The 17,931-nt window shown below is 42.1% G+C and overlaps 1 protein-coding gene across 1 annotated transcript in view; it reads left to right on the plus strand.

Annotated features, from left to right (window-relative positions):
• Positions 1-2,007: 2,007 nt before the first annotated feature.
• adam19a (ADAM metallopeptidase domain 19a) overlaps positions 2,008-17,931 on the plus strand; it is a gene marked incomplete at its 5' end in the record, with an annotated part of 45,640 nt that continues 29,716 nt past the window's right edge. Inside the window, 4 exons of the mRNA XM_079491339.1 lie at positions 2,008-2,078; positions 4,132-4,207; positions 10,171-10,247; positions 16,803-16,986. Of these exons, the coding sequence (XP_079347465.1) occupies positions 2,008-2,078; positions 4,132-4,207; positions 10,171-10,247; positions 16,803-16,986 (408 nt within the window). The remainder of the gene's footprint in view (positions 2,079-4,131; positions 4,208-10,170; positions 10,248-16,802; positions 16,987-17,931) is intronic.

Genomic DNA, 17,931 nt, shown 5'->3' on the forward strand with positions numbered 1-17,931 from the left:
GGATGTAACCAGTATTGTTTTTGGCAGCACATTTTGATTTTAGTTTTAGTCATAGTCTCTTGAATAGTTTTCATTTAGTTTGAGTCATATTTTAGTCACCTGGAATATCTTAGTGTTAGTCTAGTTTTAGTTGACTAAATATCATAGGATTTTAGTCGACTAAATCTACAGTTGATTTAGTCGACTAAAATGTGTTTTGGCGGTTCTTGGTGTCGTCGCAAAGACAGTTTTTACACTTGCTGAAAATAGCCGATCAGCTATTTTCAGCATGCAACTAATTGTAAAATGACTTATAGTGGATCTCTTGTCCACTAGTCCCTTCCTAACATTTTAGTCTAGTTTTTATTTGTTGACGAAATTGTCTATATATGTAGTCTTAGTTTTAGTCATCATAGCTTCGTTTTCATTTAGTTTCCATTCAGTTTTCGTCAATGAAAAAAGGTAGTCGACGAACAATTTTCGTCTTAGTTTTAGTCGACGAAAACAACACAGGATGTAACCTTACGGCCCTCAGACTTCCACCCAGGCTTCCACAACATGAAGGAAGAACTGATGCCAGGCTGTCGACCACATTGAAGTATTCCTTCACCAAGACACAGTCTGACATTTTGACATCCAAATCCTGTGTGCCCCGCCGCCGAGACGCGACAAATGTCACCTGTTAATCCGAAAGGCCACAAATTGATCAATGTTTCTTCGTTGTAAAGGTCAACTTTCAAAGGGCCGTTTTGTGTCTCCCTCAGTCTTCTAAACTGTTTTTCGTTTAAAGATGGGGTGCTGTGATTCGCCCCCCTAAAACATAAAACATGATGGTATTATGACATTTTTTGTATTTTAATTTCTGTTCGGAATTATGTTTTATTTCACCATTCATAGTAGTATATACTATATAGTTCTGAAATTAATCCTTTTTGTGATTTTGCATTCCATATAGCCTTTTCTATGGGGCTTTCCTTAATGGTAGGAAAATTTGTATCCGTGTTGGCCTTCACCCAGCTCCTTATTTGTACAAATTTAAAAAAATGTGTTCCGGGTAACTGATACCGTTTTTTAATGAAAGTAAAGTCTGCAAATATCTCTTTATTGCAAAGATCACCTAGTTCTGTGAGTCCTTTTTCTTTCCAGTTTGCAATAATACCATATCTTATATGTTCTGGTACTAGAGGGTTATTCCATAGTGGTGTGTGTTTATATAAGATGGGGCGGAGTCCTAGCAACTTGTGACTTTCCTGCAGGCACTCAAATGTGTGGCAGATGATTAGATTTTTTGTGATCTTATGCAAGTTTTTTAATGATCCTATGAATGGAATTGAGCTCAATGTAGTTGGTTTGACCATTTGTTGTTCTATATTTACCCAGCAAGCTGGTTTTATGTTGTCTCTTTGAAGCCAGGTCCACACAGTTCGTAATTGTGATGCCAGATAGTACAATTTGAAATTTGGTAGATTTAGTCCACCTTTTGAGATTGGGGCTTGTAATGTTGATATTTTCACTCTTATTTTGTATTTTAATTTCTCAAAAAAACGTGTACAGATTCAGAAAGTATTAAAACTATGTTTTTTTATGTGGCCACACCCACCAGTTCATTAAGTGTACCTGGTTCTCACCTTAGCACCACCCACCTGAACTGAAGCCGCATCCACAGCTGTTGTTGTATGATAATAAGGGGGGCGGGGGCTGATTTTAGTGTGTCACTATAAAGTGCTTTACAGAGTCGAACGTAATCGACACAGGAAGTGCTAAGGAATGGAGGGTGAGAGAAATTTCTCCCCTTGCGTCAGCTCCCATGGAACGAAACCCAATCCAACGCAGCGCACGCACGCAGCGGTCCTCGACGCAAGCAGATAAAAGTACCCCTGGCGGCCTTTGGCAGCAGAGAACAAGAAGGCCTTTCCTCCTCTACTCTACCCCCCTCTTTCTGAAAGAGGACGACACTTCCGCCGGCACCTTTGTAAACGTAAACACGATCGGCATGGATAGATCACATTGAAAGTTAAACAGGACAACATGACATCATCGTTCGAAGCACAGCTTTGCAAACTCGTCGGTGATTATCAGGCCTGGACTGGCCACTTGACGTAATGTCCAGTGGGCCGCCCCTCTTTTGGGGCGGGAACCCCTTTTGGTGTTTCAAGCATTCTGTTATACTTTAGCTATTGCAAAATAGCAGATCTACAAGCTCATAGCACGCCACCGAGTGGCGCGCTATGAACTTGTAGGTCTGCTATTTTTGAAAGATCGTAAAAATGCGGCACAAATCTTTGAATAGGTATATATTCTTTCAGAGCGAACGTTCTTTTTATTTAGACGTCAGGTCTAAATGGGTTAATATTTTTTTGAGCCAAATGTCAGGGAGGACACATTTGCATATTATAACCACACCCGGAGGTCTATTGTTATCTCCATAGACACATACAAAACTATGGCACCCCATCTTTATGTGACTTCAATAACTTCCAGCGATTGTGCAGACGAGGCGACTTTTGCAGCGTGACTTGAGATAAAGTGAGGAGTGAATTGAAGTGGTTCAGAATCAGATTATACAACCAAGGCGTTGAGATAACTGAGTCAACTTGTAGTTTTCTCTGACTCTCTTCTTATGAACGGTGAACGCGTACATTACAACTATCAAGATGAAAGACGTTCCATCCTGCTGGTTCAACACTGAACTGACACCAGATGGTCCTTCAGTCCTGTTTCTTATTCCATCCAGTCAGACAGGATGGGTGGCCAGTGCAATAAAGCATGCTTTTGCCTTTTTATTTTTTGGCTTTCGCCTTTATTTTATATTTTTTATGGAGGGACAGACAGTAGGCTGACAGGAAATGGGGAGAAGACATGCAGCAAAGCAGAGTAATCTAGTAATGACACTCCCGTTGACTCTCATTGTAACAATGGAATGCGGAAGTGCTCATTGTCTCCACCAGGCCGAAGGCATGGGGAGAGAGTATGTTTTGCACTCCGTCCGTGTGTCCGTGTGTGTGTGTGTGTGTCCGTCCGTCTGTTACTAGCTAATCTCCGGCACCGTTAACCCGGTCGATGCCAAACTTTGCACACACACTCCCTGGATGCCAACGATGAACCTCTGCCCCACATTTTCCAGAACGGCCTGTTATAGCGCCACCATGAGGCAGCTTTTCACATTTCTTACCTAAAACTGCACCGATCTGCGTGAAACGTTGCATGCACACTCCCTAGAGGCCAAGGACAAACCGTTGACCTGCATTTTCCGCATCTGCCTTTTATAGCGCCACCAGGAGGCCGGCTTTTGTAAAACAAATTTTTTGATATTACTCCTCCAGATTCTGTCCAAAAATCTCACAAATCGTTACACACTATCTCTATGGTCATGTGCTCAAGTCGGATCTGTCGGATATTTCAGATTCCATCCTAATTGGCTATAATTAGCTTTCACAGTTTGCAAGATTGCCCCGTTTTGAATAAAAGCCTCATATCATGAACGCAGCATGCAATTTACGTGAAATCTTTCACACATTTTCTTACTAAGCTGAGGAATATATCCCACCCTTTTCACATTGGCCTGTTATAGCGCCACAGGTTGATTTTTGCAAAACACATTTTTGGAACAAAATGCCTCAAAAACATGTTTAAATGAATCCTAAACATTTTGCCAAACATCTCACACAGTCCCATCCTCCTGGTGGAGACCTGTGCCCAGAAGGGCACTTTTTCTAGTTCTATCTCAATGGAATAGTTCCAGCCATAGGAGCAATGTTTGGAACTATCGCCCATAGGTACCCGCTTTGCGGCGAGATCAAAGCGTGTCACCACTCTCTTACTAGATTACTCTGCAGTAATGGCTGTCGGGATCGGGAGTCGAACCCGCGGCACACTGCCAGACTGGATTACCAGCCAAGGTGCCTGGACCACTGAGCCATGGCCCAGGCCTTGCTTTTGCCTTTTTTAAACCTCACCCATTTTAATCCAATACATACATACATACATACATACATACATACATACATACATACATACATACATACAGTACATACTGTACAGCTGAGCAATGGAATGGCATCAACCTCAGTGTTTGACTCACAGAACTGTCTTTATGCGTAAACACATTTAGAATCATAATCTCTCTCTTCATCTCCCTCCTCTTCCTCACAGGGAGCTCTTGGGGTCAGAGTTCACAGAGACGCGCTACGTCGATGGAGAGCCTGAGACCACAGCCACCAATTACACTGTAAGCCTACCCCCCCCCCCCCCTCTCTATCTCTCTCTCTGTCTCTCTCTCTCTATCTCAGATCTTACAAACTTTGATTGATTGATTGATTGAAATATGTATTAACAGTTTGCAGAATTACAGTACATTTCAAGCACAAACTCAATACAAAGACTGTTAACTGTGAGTGAACAACCCAATTAAGCATTACACTTGTTTACAAGAGGGTCCACCTTGTTCAATTCATCAAAACATTTAGAGATGTACAAATAGACACTCCTATATATAGTCAAAGAACACGTCTGTTTCAATGACACATCTATGACAGGATGTAGCTCTTTACATAGAGGAATAGAAACACTCTTTCACTCTCTGTTTCCCGTGCGTGCATGCGTGCGTGCGTGCGTGCGTACGTGCGTGCGTGCGTGCTTGCGTGCAAAACACCAACCCACATGATTATAACCTCATCTGAACCGCCAGTCCTCTCCTCTCCTCTGGTGTTTATTTATGCTGTTGTTGTTTGATTCTGACAGCCGTGAAGCACGTTGTAACTTTGTTTGGAAAGATTATTATAAATATAATTCATTATAATTAATTGTCAGGGTTCAACAGCACAGCGATTGTTACATAATGACCTTTTCTTTCACCTAGACCGTTTAAAGGGTAAACATTTATAATGCCTTTTGAGCACTAATCTATAACCTGTATTGGATTGTTGACTTGCTGCTTCACGCTACAACATTAGTTCCAGACAATTGGCGTTCAATTGATGTTCAAATTGAACTGCATTTGTAATGAGATAATTGGACAGCCATTCATTTAGATTAGATTGCTTAGATATGCAAATAAGCTGAATGCGCTCCAATGATGTTTATTTGTTTGTTTTGTTTGTTTTAGATGCCAGTGCTTTATAGGCTACTGATCTGAGTGTTAAAGGTGCATTCAGACTTGGATGGTTAGAGCAAAAACTGGGCGAACCGAGGTGAATATTTAAATTCAAGTCTGAACGCACTTTTCGACTCAGGCAGGCAACGCGGATTAAAGACTAACATGTTTTATTATTCAAAATGGTTCCAGTTCACTTACAAAAGGCTGTTGGTATTGTTTCAAAGCACATGTTATAAAGGTATTGCGAAGGTTCTCCGTTCGAAACATAAAGCTCCACATGTACATAATGTACTGTAGTGCTTTCTCCAGGCTTTACCTCACAACATCAAACACAAAGGTCCACATGCACGTAGTGTTTTCTCCAGGCTTTACCACCTCACAACATCAAACAAACCTCCATACAGCACAGATGATCCCTGGCCTCTTGTCCAACAACATGTGTCTCTTCTAATTGAACTGAGAAGAGAGTACTGCTGAAGCAGACAACCCACAACACTCCAGGTTAGAGAAGCAATAATGCTTTTAGGTGCAAGGCTCCATGGTGCATTTATATAGCACCTTTATCCAAGGCGCTTTACATAGATTGTGCATTACATTCATAGCCTGGCTTGGCCAGCCTCATAGCGGGGATTCACTGAAGATTCTTAGAATCTTCAGTGAATATCCGCTATGAGGCTGGCCAAGCCAGGCTATTACATTCACCCATTCACACACACATTCATACACTGATGGTGGCGGAAACCATGCAAGGCACCAACCAGCACATCAGGAGCAATTCAGTTCAATTCGGTTCAGTGTCTTGCTCAAGGACACTTCGACACTAACTCTGGGGGAGCCCGGGTTCGAACTGGCGACCTTGCGGCCGGTTACCATCCGGCAACTCTACCCCTGAGTCACTGCCACCCCTGATAAAATGAAGAAAATGCCAGCACTCAATATATATGTCCTTTTCACATAGATTTATTTACCTCTGACGAGCAGATCAGATCTGGATTGTTTCCAAAGGTCTACTTTGGGTTTAACATGTAAAGGTTCAAATTGTGAGTTCATTAATGTCTGTTATGTCTACTAACTTTCCGGGCACTTTAGGGGCCGGCCCCAGACATTATGATAGCTCCTTGTGATGTTATTTACATTTTACCATTTCTTTATTCGTGTTCACATGATATTTATCCTGTCTTGGTACCATAAATAGAGTCTCCATGTTGACATTTTGCAAGATGATAACAGTTGACACCTGTATTCAATTGCATTTGATTGTATCTCATATATGAATACCTCACTTCCTGTTGTCTTGTCACAACGCGGAGGAAGGCCGACCAGGCCCAAACGCCTACGTTGTCTGCTCGTCAGAGGTAAAGAAATCATGTGAAAAAAGGACATATATTGAGTGCTGGCATTTTCTTCATTTTCTCTTCTAATTGAAAAACATTCCTATAGAGATAGGCAACCACACTCTCTTCTAATTGAACAATATTCCTATAGAGATAGGCAACCTTGAACCTTGAACCACACCTGCATCTTTCTAGTTACATTCAGTCAGTGGTTCGATCAACTCAGGAGAGACTCCCTGTGAATGGATGTATACACTGTGTGTACTGTACAAAACTTCACATGATGACATCACTGACTGTACTGTTGACTGTACTGACTCTCACCTCCAGCACTATGACATAAGACTGAAAATGTATCTGAAAATGAATAAGAAATTAGACTGATAATTAATATGAAATGAGACTGATAATAAATATGAAATTAGACTGATAATAAATATGAAATTAGACCGAAAATGCATTTGAAATTAGAGTGAAAATGAATATGAAATGAGACTGAAAATTAATGTGAAATGAGACTGAAAATTAATATGAAATGAGACTGAAAATTAATATGAAATGAGACTGATAATGAATGAAGTGAGACTGCAGGGCTGAGATTGACAGGCAATGTTCTTCCTGTCAATTGATTGGTGTGTTGCTGTTCTCTAGGGCCGAGCACCATCGTCTGCTGTTCAAACACATGAGATAATTTCACACTCTGGTGCTTCTGGTGCTCTTTTAAACAAATCCTTTTAAACAGTCTAATTTACTCCATAGTGGCGTTATAGTATATTGAAATTTTTATTTCCTTTAGAGGATAGCCCCTTGAGATGTATCATCTCGTTTTAGAGGGGGTCCTCGGGCACAACACAATGAATACAGTATACATAGACAAAACAATACATTAAACATGTCGACACAGAACAATACACTTACAACATCAACAAAACAAAAATGCTCTCCAAACCACTCAAACACTACATCAAGACCAGAAGCAACTGCACTGAAACACCTAACAAAATACTAATAATAGTGATACTAATAATGAAAATAATAAAAATAAAGATACAACAATCAAGCATTAAAGTACACACCTCTCTCCAAAAATCAAAAACAAACACTAGTGAGTCTAATGCTGCGTTCACACTGGCAGATGCAAAAGATTCAAAGATACCGATTTTCTGGCAGGTGCAAAAGATTCAAAGATACAGATTTTTTGTGTAGCTGTTGTAGCTTTTGCAGCATCTACAAACGTCTGATGTATCTTTGTGTCTTCATGTCGCTGGCTTCCATTGAAAATGAATGGTAGACTGTATCTTTGCATCAGGCTACAGCCCGTGTTGACGCAGCACAACAGTATAGAGGTGTTGGTGTTCCAGACTTCCAGACCATAGTAGGCATGTAACGATATATCGTATATCGCGATATATCGATATTATATCCCGACGATCGATTTAAAAAAGGGGGGGCTAGTGTGTGATGTGAGCTGTAATCATATTCCATCATATTCACATGCTTTTGGAGAGAAATGAGCAGACTCCATGCAGTCACTTTCAGTAGTAGATGCCTGCAGAGGGGAGCTGTATGTGTCTGACTGTGCCCAGGTGATGGTCGTTATTGATGCTCATTAATACATCAAGGAAGGCAATTATGTTTGCAATGTAGTTAAATAAAAATTGTGAAAAAAGCTTGGGGGGGAAGATAAATCATAAAAAAAAAATGTGGTCATTTGTCTGGAAAATAATTGTGTTGAAAATATCGTGACAAATCGTATCGTGAACCTCATATTGTGATACATATCGTATCGTATCGTGAGTTGAGTGTATCGCTACATGCCTAGACCATAGTGATGTTATAGTGAGTCTACAGCAGCGATTCTCAAAGTGGGGTCCTTGAGGGAGTTCCAGGGGCTCCCCACCCAGCTAAATGATAGTTTGGAACCAAATGGACCCTTATGGGTCTGTAACTCTGAGAGTCTACAAATGGAACCAAATGGACCCATTTGTATCCCAGAGATAGAAATGCCATTAAATGGGGGTCCGTAGCCTAATGCATGTCATCAAACTGGGGGTCCTTGAAATTAAAATGTTTGAGAATCACTGCTAGAGCCGTAAACATCTTCTCTTATGGTGGATTGGTGGTCCCTGGCATATACTTAGAGTATATATGAATAGAGACGGCACCCGGAGGAAACCCTGAGGCGTGTTCATGAGTTTGGCCCAATCAATCCCAGAATGCACTCTGTTCCTACAAGGAAGGAGGAGTGAAATCGCCTCATGCGCTTTTGAGCAACTTAATGCAAGTGGATGGGAGGAGAACTCGGGTGACGTCTCTATTCATATATACTCTAAGGGCATATCCTATCAAACGGGGGTCCGCGGGGCTAATTAGTGTCAATTTGGGGGTCCTTGACGTGAAAAAGTTTGAGAACCCCTCTACGGTATAGAGATTAGTCCTACTCCAGTGTTTTCAGGATGCCAAACTTGCGTGTTATTTTTGTACAGAGAGTGTTTGCAGAGTTCTACAGTGTGTGGTATAATCACATTCCACCTCCACTGTTCAGAATTGACACTTCTTGTGGCTTAAAAGGAAACTAGATGTTTCCCTGTGATGAAAGTGGGCCTCGTTCCCAATGTCTACTTAAGAAATTGACATTGACGATTTAATGCCCAATAGACTCGCACAACACAATCACACTTCAATATGCTGGTGGGGCTTTGCTTATGTTAACACAAAAACTGCTCGTGACGGAACGGAACATTCCGCCATATAGAATCCAACCGGAAACTGCTTCTGGCGGAACGTTCCGTCATATAAGCTTTATTATTGATATCAAACGGGATCGCTGATTTATTTTTCATTTATTTAATTTTTTGCTTGGGCCTTTCCTTCTTCAGCGATCCTAGGCCGGTTTCGCGCACGCGCACTGCCGTTCACTTCTTGTATACAGGCGGACAGAAAATCGGAATAACTCTAAATCTACGGAGCTCTCCATGGTTTTCACAATATGGATATGAAGAATCAACTGACTGAGAGAAAACGCTACTGTTACTGCTGCTGAATTAGTTAAATTTTTGCTTAGAAACAGACTACATGAAATATGACTGACTGACGGTCGTAAACGATACAGAGACACCTCCCCGACAATTTTGCAGAGACAGTTTGTTTATTTTTGGACCCAATGTTATTCTCCATAGAGAATAACATTACATCCGTGAACCAGAGCGAGTGACGTCAGGACTTCAGCGCTCTATTACGAAGGAATCGGCAGTGATGTGACATCACTGACGATTCCTTGGGCATGTGACGGACTTAACTTGTCTCTGCTATTGAGAAGCACCCAGCTAAGCTGCTGTTTATCATGCTGAAAAAGGTCAACCTCGTTGCTGAAAAAGGTCAACCTCGTTGCTGAAAAAGGTCAACCTCGTTGCTGAAAAAGGTCAACCTTGTTGCTGAAAAAGGTCAACCTCGTTGCTGAAAAAGGTCAACCTCGTTGCTGAAAAAGGTCAACCTTGTTGCTGAAAAAGGTCAACCTCGTTGCTGAAAAAGGTCAACCTTGTTGCGTTCCGCTCGTCCCCGCACCCGTTAACTTATAAAGGTATATTTTTCCGCCCGTTTCCACCCGTCAAACTACCCCGTGGGTACACTAGTACCCACGGGGTATAAACACACTGAAGGACTTTCTGTACATAAACCTGATCACTGGATGGAGGATCTGTGTACATAAACGTTGATGATAGTATTGATGACATAGTGATGTTGTGCTGCGTTGTCTTCCAGGACCACTGCTTCTACCAGGGTGATGTGAAGGGACACACAGACTCCTGGGTGGTCCTCAGCACATGTTCAGGAGTCAGGTATGTTCATCATGGTCTTCTTTTGTTAAAAGTGGGACATTTGGTATATAGTCTTTTTTTATTGGCCTAAAATATTGTATATATACATACATTCGTGAATCCACTTGCTGACCGGCTGTCGGCATTGAGTTTTTCTTTTTTTCAATAGGGGTGACCATACTATTAACATCCTAATAAGGCAAGATTTTCAAATTTTCAAAACTAATGCTTGGAATGGAGTCAGAAATCATGAAAACCCCCTAGTTTTACATGTCACATGCTACTTAAAGCATAATGAAAATTTAAACCCCTATAAATACTGACAGCTGGTCAGCAAGTGGATTCATGAATGTGTGTATATAGACAATATTGTAGGCCAATACAAAAACTATATACCAGGTTGTGGCCTCCTGGAGGCGCTATAATAGGCCAATGTGAAAAGGGTGCCATTTCTTCTTACGCCTTTGATTTGAGGCATTTTGTTCCAAAAATGTGTTTTGCAAAAATCCACCTGTTGGTGGTGCTATAAAAGGCCAATGTGAAAAGGGTGGGATTTATTCCTCAGCCTAGTAGGAAAGTGCGGGAAATATCTCACATAAATTGCATGCTGCGTTCATGATTTGACGCTTTTTGTTACAAACGGGCCAATCCTGCAAACTTTGAAAGCCAATGTTAGCCAATTAGGATGGAATATGAAATATGAGACAGATCCGTCTTGAGCACATGACTATAGAGTGTGTAACGATTTGCCGGATTTTTGGACAGAATCTGGAGTAATATAAAAAAATGTGTTTTACAAAAGTCGTCTTCCTGGTGGCACTATAGGCCGTTCTGGACAATTTGGGGCAGAGGTTAATTGTTGGCATCCAGGAAGTGTGTGTGCAAAGTTTGGCATCAACCGGGTTAACGGTGCCGGGGATTAGCTGGTAACGGACGGACGGACGGACACACACACACACACACACACACACACACACACACACACACACACACACACACACACACACACACACACACACACACACACACACACACACACACACACACACACACACACACGGATGGACAGATAGACGAACGGACGGAGTGCAAAACATTCTCTCTCCCTATGCCTTCGGCCTGGTGGAGACAATTAATGTCATGAAACTCACTGAACATGTAGAAACTATAGGCCTGTCACAATTATTGTATAATCGCTTAATCGCAATTATTTGAGATAATCACAATTATTTTTTTGTAAAAGTTTGAAAACATTTTAAAGTCAGTCAATCAACGATTGACTGACTTTAAAATGTTTTCAAACTTTTTTTCAAAAATAGCATAAATAGCAACTTAAATTTGGAATCGTGAGAGCCCTAGTAGCAACACACCTGTGCTCTGATAGAACTGGCATATATTCGGACTACATCAATACTGATGTCATGACAAAAAGCCAAATAATGGCAGATATGTCAGGAAAAACCTCGATTCCGTCAGGCTCTAGTAACCATTAGAATTATTGACCTCACAAAACATAGCCTCGGGCTTGTAGCAAGAGACCTGTTCCGTCCGTCATTGATGTGCTTTTGTCTACCAAACCTCTGAGGTAGGGCACCGGCAAATACAGGGTTTTTGTTAGGACAAAATATTTTTGTCCAGGTTTACAGAAGTCAAAACGCAAATCTAGACCATATTTATGGTCTAGATGGTCTAGATTTGCGTTTTGACTTCTGTAAATCTGTGCAATCCCTGTAAGCATGAGTGTTTGATGTATTCATGCTCTCGTCAGTGCATGTGCTGATGAGTCTAATGACGGTAACAGAAAGACTAGCCTGGAACTCACCTATGCTTTTTATGGCATAGGCAGCGGAGAAACTATGCGCAGCTGCGCGACATGAGACTAATTACTTAGAGCGACAGAGAGAGAGAGAGGAGTGTGTGTGTGTGTGTGTACATGTGTGCGTGTGTGTCAATTTAACAAAGGTGCAGACGATCAGAAATCAGCAGAGAGTGAGAGATGTTTGCGGTACTCTATGCCGAATTGAAGTGGACTCGGACCCAGACTTTTTTTTTCTCCCTGGAAATAAAAACGTCTGGGTTTCCGAGGCTACAGAAAGACTAATAACACCGAAATAGGACTTCTAAATGTTATGCTGTTATTCAAAAACGTCTACAGTTTATTGCGTTAAAGCAGCACTGCAGGCAGAGACATTATCAGAGGGAGAGAGTTGGACCTCAGTTGTCAAAACTTGTCTTTTTAACTAGACTTGGTTATTGGGTTTTTGAGGGGGCCCAGAGCGAGTTTGGATTTTCATGAAAACACACTCGTTTGATCCGCCTTGGGGAGACAGGCAGCAATTGCACATGTCTTTAAATTTTCACTGTTCTGCCTGCCCCGGAATAAAGTTTAATGTGGAACGCCTGGTGTATTGAACGTTCCAATTGGATTTCTACTGTGGCAGGGGTCGCCATGGTTACTGATGCTCCTAATAAAATGTATTGGATTTGATTCAGTCAGGAATGATACATCATTTGAAATGCATTTAAATCCAGCTGTGAGTCCAGGCCAATAAGAATAAGTCTCAGCAGTGTTCCATTAGTGACAATTGATTTACAACTGAATTCTCACCATCCCTAGTCAGTAGTCGCTTGTTTTATAGGATTATTTTAAGACATGTCTGCATTATTATGCTTGTGTTCACACTAGCATCTACCAGTGGTGGAAAGTAACTAAGTACATTTACTTAAGTACTGTACTTAAGTACAGTTTTGAGGTATTTGTACTTTACTTGAGTATTTCCAATTTCCAGTACTTTTACTTCTACTCCACTACATCTCGGAGCCAAAATCTTTACTTTTACTTCACTACAATTATTTGAAAACTTTCAACCCTATACATTTCTTGCGACGCATTGAGAGCTTGTAGATCGGCTATTTTCAATAGATTTTCTACACATTTTGAACTTGTGAAATGGGACATTCTGCAATATGAATACCTTTACTTTTAGTACAGTAAGTACATTTTGATGCCGATACTTTTGTACTTTTACTCAAGTACATTTTCAATTCCGTACTTTTACTTGTAACGAAGTAGTTCTAAATTGCAGTATTGGTACTTTTACTTAAGTAAAACAATTGAGTACTTTTTCCACCACTGGCATCTACTAAGCCACAGGCCGTAATTTATTTACAATTACAATAGAAGCCAGCGACATGGAGATACAAACTGACTCTTGACACTTAGCTTTTGATGCTCGCTACAAAATAAAGTTAGCAGCTACAACAAGATTTATTTTACTTACACAGTTGTATTCATACAAGACTTAGATATGAGGAATCACACTAAAAAACTACCAAAAAAATGTTCTAGCAATTTTTGAAAAGTCTAAAAAATTTGGTAAATCAGTGATTTATACAACATTCACAAGACGTTGCTCCAAATAAGAGTTTAAAGTTAGAAGTTTGTCACCGTTTGAAACGAAAGCAACGACTTGTCAAAATCAAGTGTTAATGTCTAGCAGCTGTGTATGTTTATTATGTTCATGATTCACGGACGGTGTGTATTTGATGCAGTAAAGCAGGTGCTTCGTACCAGCTTAGTGTGACACACGCACTATACCACCCTACCTACCTAGCACTATACCACCCTACCTACCTAGCACTATACCACCCTACCTACCTAGCACTATACCACCCTACCTACCTAGCACTATACCACCCTACCTACCTAGCACTATACCACCCTACCTACCTAGCACTATACCACCCTACCTACCTAGCACTATACCACCCTACCTACCTAGCACTATACCACCCTACCTACCTAGCACTATACCACCCTACCTACCTAGCACTATACCACCCTACCTACCTAGCACTATACCACCCTACCTACCTAGCACTATACCACCCTACCTACCTAGCACTATACCACCCTACCTACCTAGCACTATACCACCCTACCTACCTAGCACTATACCACCCTACCTACCTAGCACTATACCACCCTACCTACCTAGCACTATACCACCCTACCTACCTAGCAAAACCGAACCAACCTACCTACCTAGCACTATAAATCCCGAACCTACCTACCTACCTACCTACCTACATACCTACCTACCTACGCACCTACCTACCTACCTACCTACCTACCTACCTAGCACTATAAATCCCCAACCAACCTACCTACCTACCTACCTACCTACCTACCTACCTACCTACCTACATACCTACCTACCTACCTACCTACCTACCTACCTAGCACTATAAATCCCCAACCTACCTACCTACCTACATACCTACCTACCTACCTACCTACCTACCTACATACCTACCTACCTAGCACTATAAATCCCCAACCAACCTACCTACCTACCTACCTACCTACCTAGCACTATAAATCCCCAACCTACCTACCTACCTACCTACATACCTACCTACCTACCTACATACCTACCTACCTACCTACCTACCTAGCACTATAAATCCCCAACCTACCTACCTACCTACATACCTACATACCTACCTACCTACCTACCTACATACCTACCTACCTAGCACTATAAATCCCCAACCAACCTACCTACCTACCTACCTACCTACCTACCTACCTACCTACCTAGCACTATAAATCCCCAACCTACCTACCTACCTACCTACATACCTACCTACCTACCTACATACCTACCTACCTACCTACCTACCTACCTAGCACTATAAATCCCCAACCAACCTACCTACCTACCTACCTACCTACCTACCTAGCACTATAAATCCCCAACCAACCTACCTACCTACCTACCTACCTACCTACCTACCTAGCACTATAAATCCCCTACCTACCTACCTACCTACCTACCAACCTACCTACCTACCTACCAACCTACCTACCTAGCTACCTACCTACCTACCTAGCACTATAAATCCCCTACCTACCTACCTACCTACCTACCTACCTACCAACCTACCAACCTACCTACCTACCTACCTACCTACCAATCTACCTACCTACCTACCTACCTACATACCTACCTACATACCTACCTACCTACCTACCTACCTACCTACCTACCTACGCACCTACCTACCTACCTACCTACCTACCTACCTACCTACCTACGCACCTACCTACCTACCTATCTACCTACCTACATACCTACCTACCTACCTACCTACCTACCTACCTACCTATCTACCTACGCACCTACCTACCTACCTACCTACCTACGCACCTACCTACCTACCTACCTACGCACCTACCTACCTACCTACCTACCTACCTACCTACCTACGCACCTACCTACCTACCTACCTACATACCTACATACCTACCTACCTACCTACCTACCTACGCACCTACCTACCTACCTACCTACCTACCTACGCACCTACCTACCTACCTACCTACCTACCTACGCACCTACCTACCTACCTACCTACCTACGCACCTACCTACCTACCTACGCACCTACCTACCTACCTACCTACCTACCTACCTTTGATAACATCATTATCAACAATTGCTGATTTGAACCCATTTAGGCCTGACCTCCAAATTAAAAAAAAAATCTTCTAAATCCTCCAGTTTTCTGAAATAAATATTTTCACGATTTTTCAAAAATAGCAGACCTACAAGCTCGTAGCGCGCCACTCGGTGGCGCGCTATGAGCTTGTAGATCTGCTATTTTCCAATAGCTAAATTATAACATAATGTTTAAAACACCAAAAGGGGTTCCCGCCCAAAATGGGTTTTAAACGATTTTCCTCCTGGCATCTCTATTCGAGTGTGATCCTCCCAGTCTGCACTGCTCCAGAGAGTCCAGACCCTCCACCGTTATCAGCTGACGGTCGGCCAGGTGCATTTGGGCCTCGAATCTGGGTCAGAAATACGCTGGTGTTCTGTAACGCGTAGAACGTATACAGCAGACAAACGTGATGTTTGTGCAGAGTCTCTACTCAAAGCTTGAAGCACATGCATGATGCAAAGAGATGTCCGCGTGTCGGGGTCGAGCGGTGTGCTTCCACCCCCCGCCCGGGTCAATGTACGTGTCCTGTCCGTAGCGCGTGTTTGAGTGCAGCATTTTGCAGCAGGGTAATTTTACAGGCTTGTTGTGGAAAAGTGTGATTACAGAGAACATTCCTACAATTACAGTCTGGATACGTGAAGCTCCGTGCAGCCACTCATGAACAATTATCAACCTACGGAGGTCACAAGAGGAACCAGTGTGTTGATGTCTATGGCCCGACTCACACCTTTACATCTAGCATACAACATTGATGCATGCTTGTTGTATGAGATGTATAGCTGATGCAAGCTCGCAATGCATTTCCAATGGGAGTCACAGGGTTTGACACAACATTTGTGTTGTATGGCTTTCGGCTGTGTTTCGACTGCCCCCCTCCCCCTCATACAACACAAATGTTGTGTTAAACCATGTGACTCCCATTGGAAATGCATTGCGAGCTTGCATCAGCTATACATCTCATACAACAAGCATACATCAATCTGTTGTGCACGTGTGAGTCGGGCATAAACCTACATGAGGGGGCCGTGTTTTTACAATTCCTTTTTTCTTTTTCAATTCCGTCCACCAGGGGGCTCATATCCTTGAACTCCAGTGACACCTACTACCTTGAGCCAATCTCAGGCATGGAGCCTCTCTACCATTCACTGCTGAGCACAGAGGAGCTGCCAATCAAGAGCGCCACCTGTGGACACGGGCATCAGAGCGGGCACCCTGCACACATCTCACACCTGCATAAACCACTGCATCAAAGAGTGAGTTCACGCATGCATCGCACGCACGCACGCACGCAGGCACGCACGCACGCACGCACGCACGCACGCACACTAGGGCTTTCATATCTAGTGATTTTTACTAGTTGACTAGTTGCCTAGTTTACTAGTTGACTAGTTGCCTAGTTGTTTAACTACCTATTATGTAAAAAATCACACCCGTGTGAAGTGAGGGGCGCTAATATATTAATGTCTAACTCATGTTGATTAGGTGATATAAAACAAACGGTGCCAACACAAACATTAAACGCTATGACGTAATGAGGCACATTATGATGTAAATTTTCCCTTCATTGTCAATGGCGTTTACAAAACATTGAACTAAAGACAAACATTAAACCTGTGTATATCAAAAAAGAATTATATATATATATTTTTTTATTATTATAATTTTTTTAAGTAATCTTCGCACGCACGCACGCACGCTCAACTCGGATTGTAGATTTGTAGATTTTGTGTAGCAGCTAGCCAGCTACAAATGTCGGGCGTCTCTTTGTACCTTCATGTCACTGACTTCCATTGGAAATGAATGGTAGCCTGTGGCTTTGTATCTTCATGTCGCTGGCTTCCATTGGAAATGAATGGTAGCCTGTGGCTTTGTACCTTCATGTCGCTGGCTTCCATTGGAAATGAATGGTAGCCTGTGGCTTTGTACCTTCATGTCGCTGGCTTCCATTGGAAATGAATGGTAGCCTGTGGCTTTGTAGCTGCCAGTCTGAAAACAACATTAGGTTGTATATTACCCTTAATGACGTTGATAAACAAACATCCTCCAATATTACCCATAATGGACGTTGATAATCATTAGTTTGAACATTTCCAGTGTGACTCATACTCTTTTGGTGTGGATGATTATTACGTAAGGTGGTTAAACTCCCTGTCGGTGAATTATCTCCCGACAATGACCACCTAGCCAGATATTATCCC

This window comes from Electrona antarctica, assembly GCF_951216825.1.
Source record: "Electrona antarctica genome assembly, chromosome: 21".
Lineage (NCBI taxonomy): Eukaryota > Metazoa > Chordata > Actinopteri > Myctophiformes > Myctophidae > Electrona > Electrona antarctica.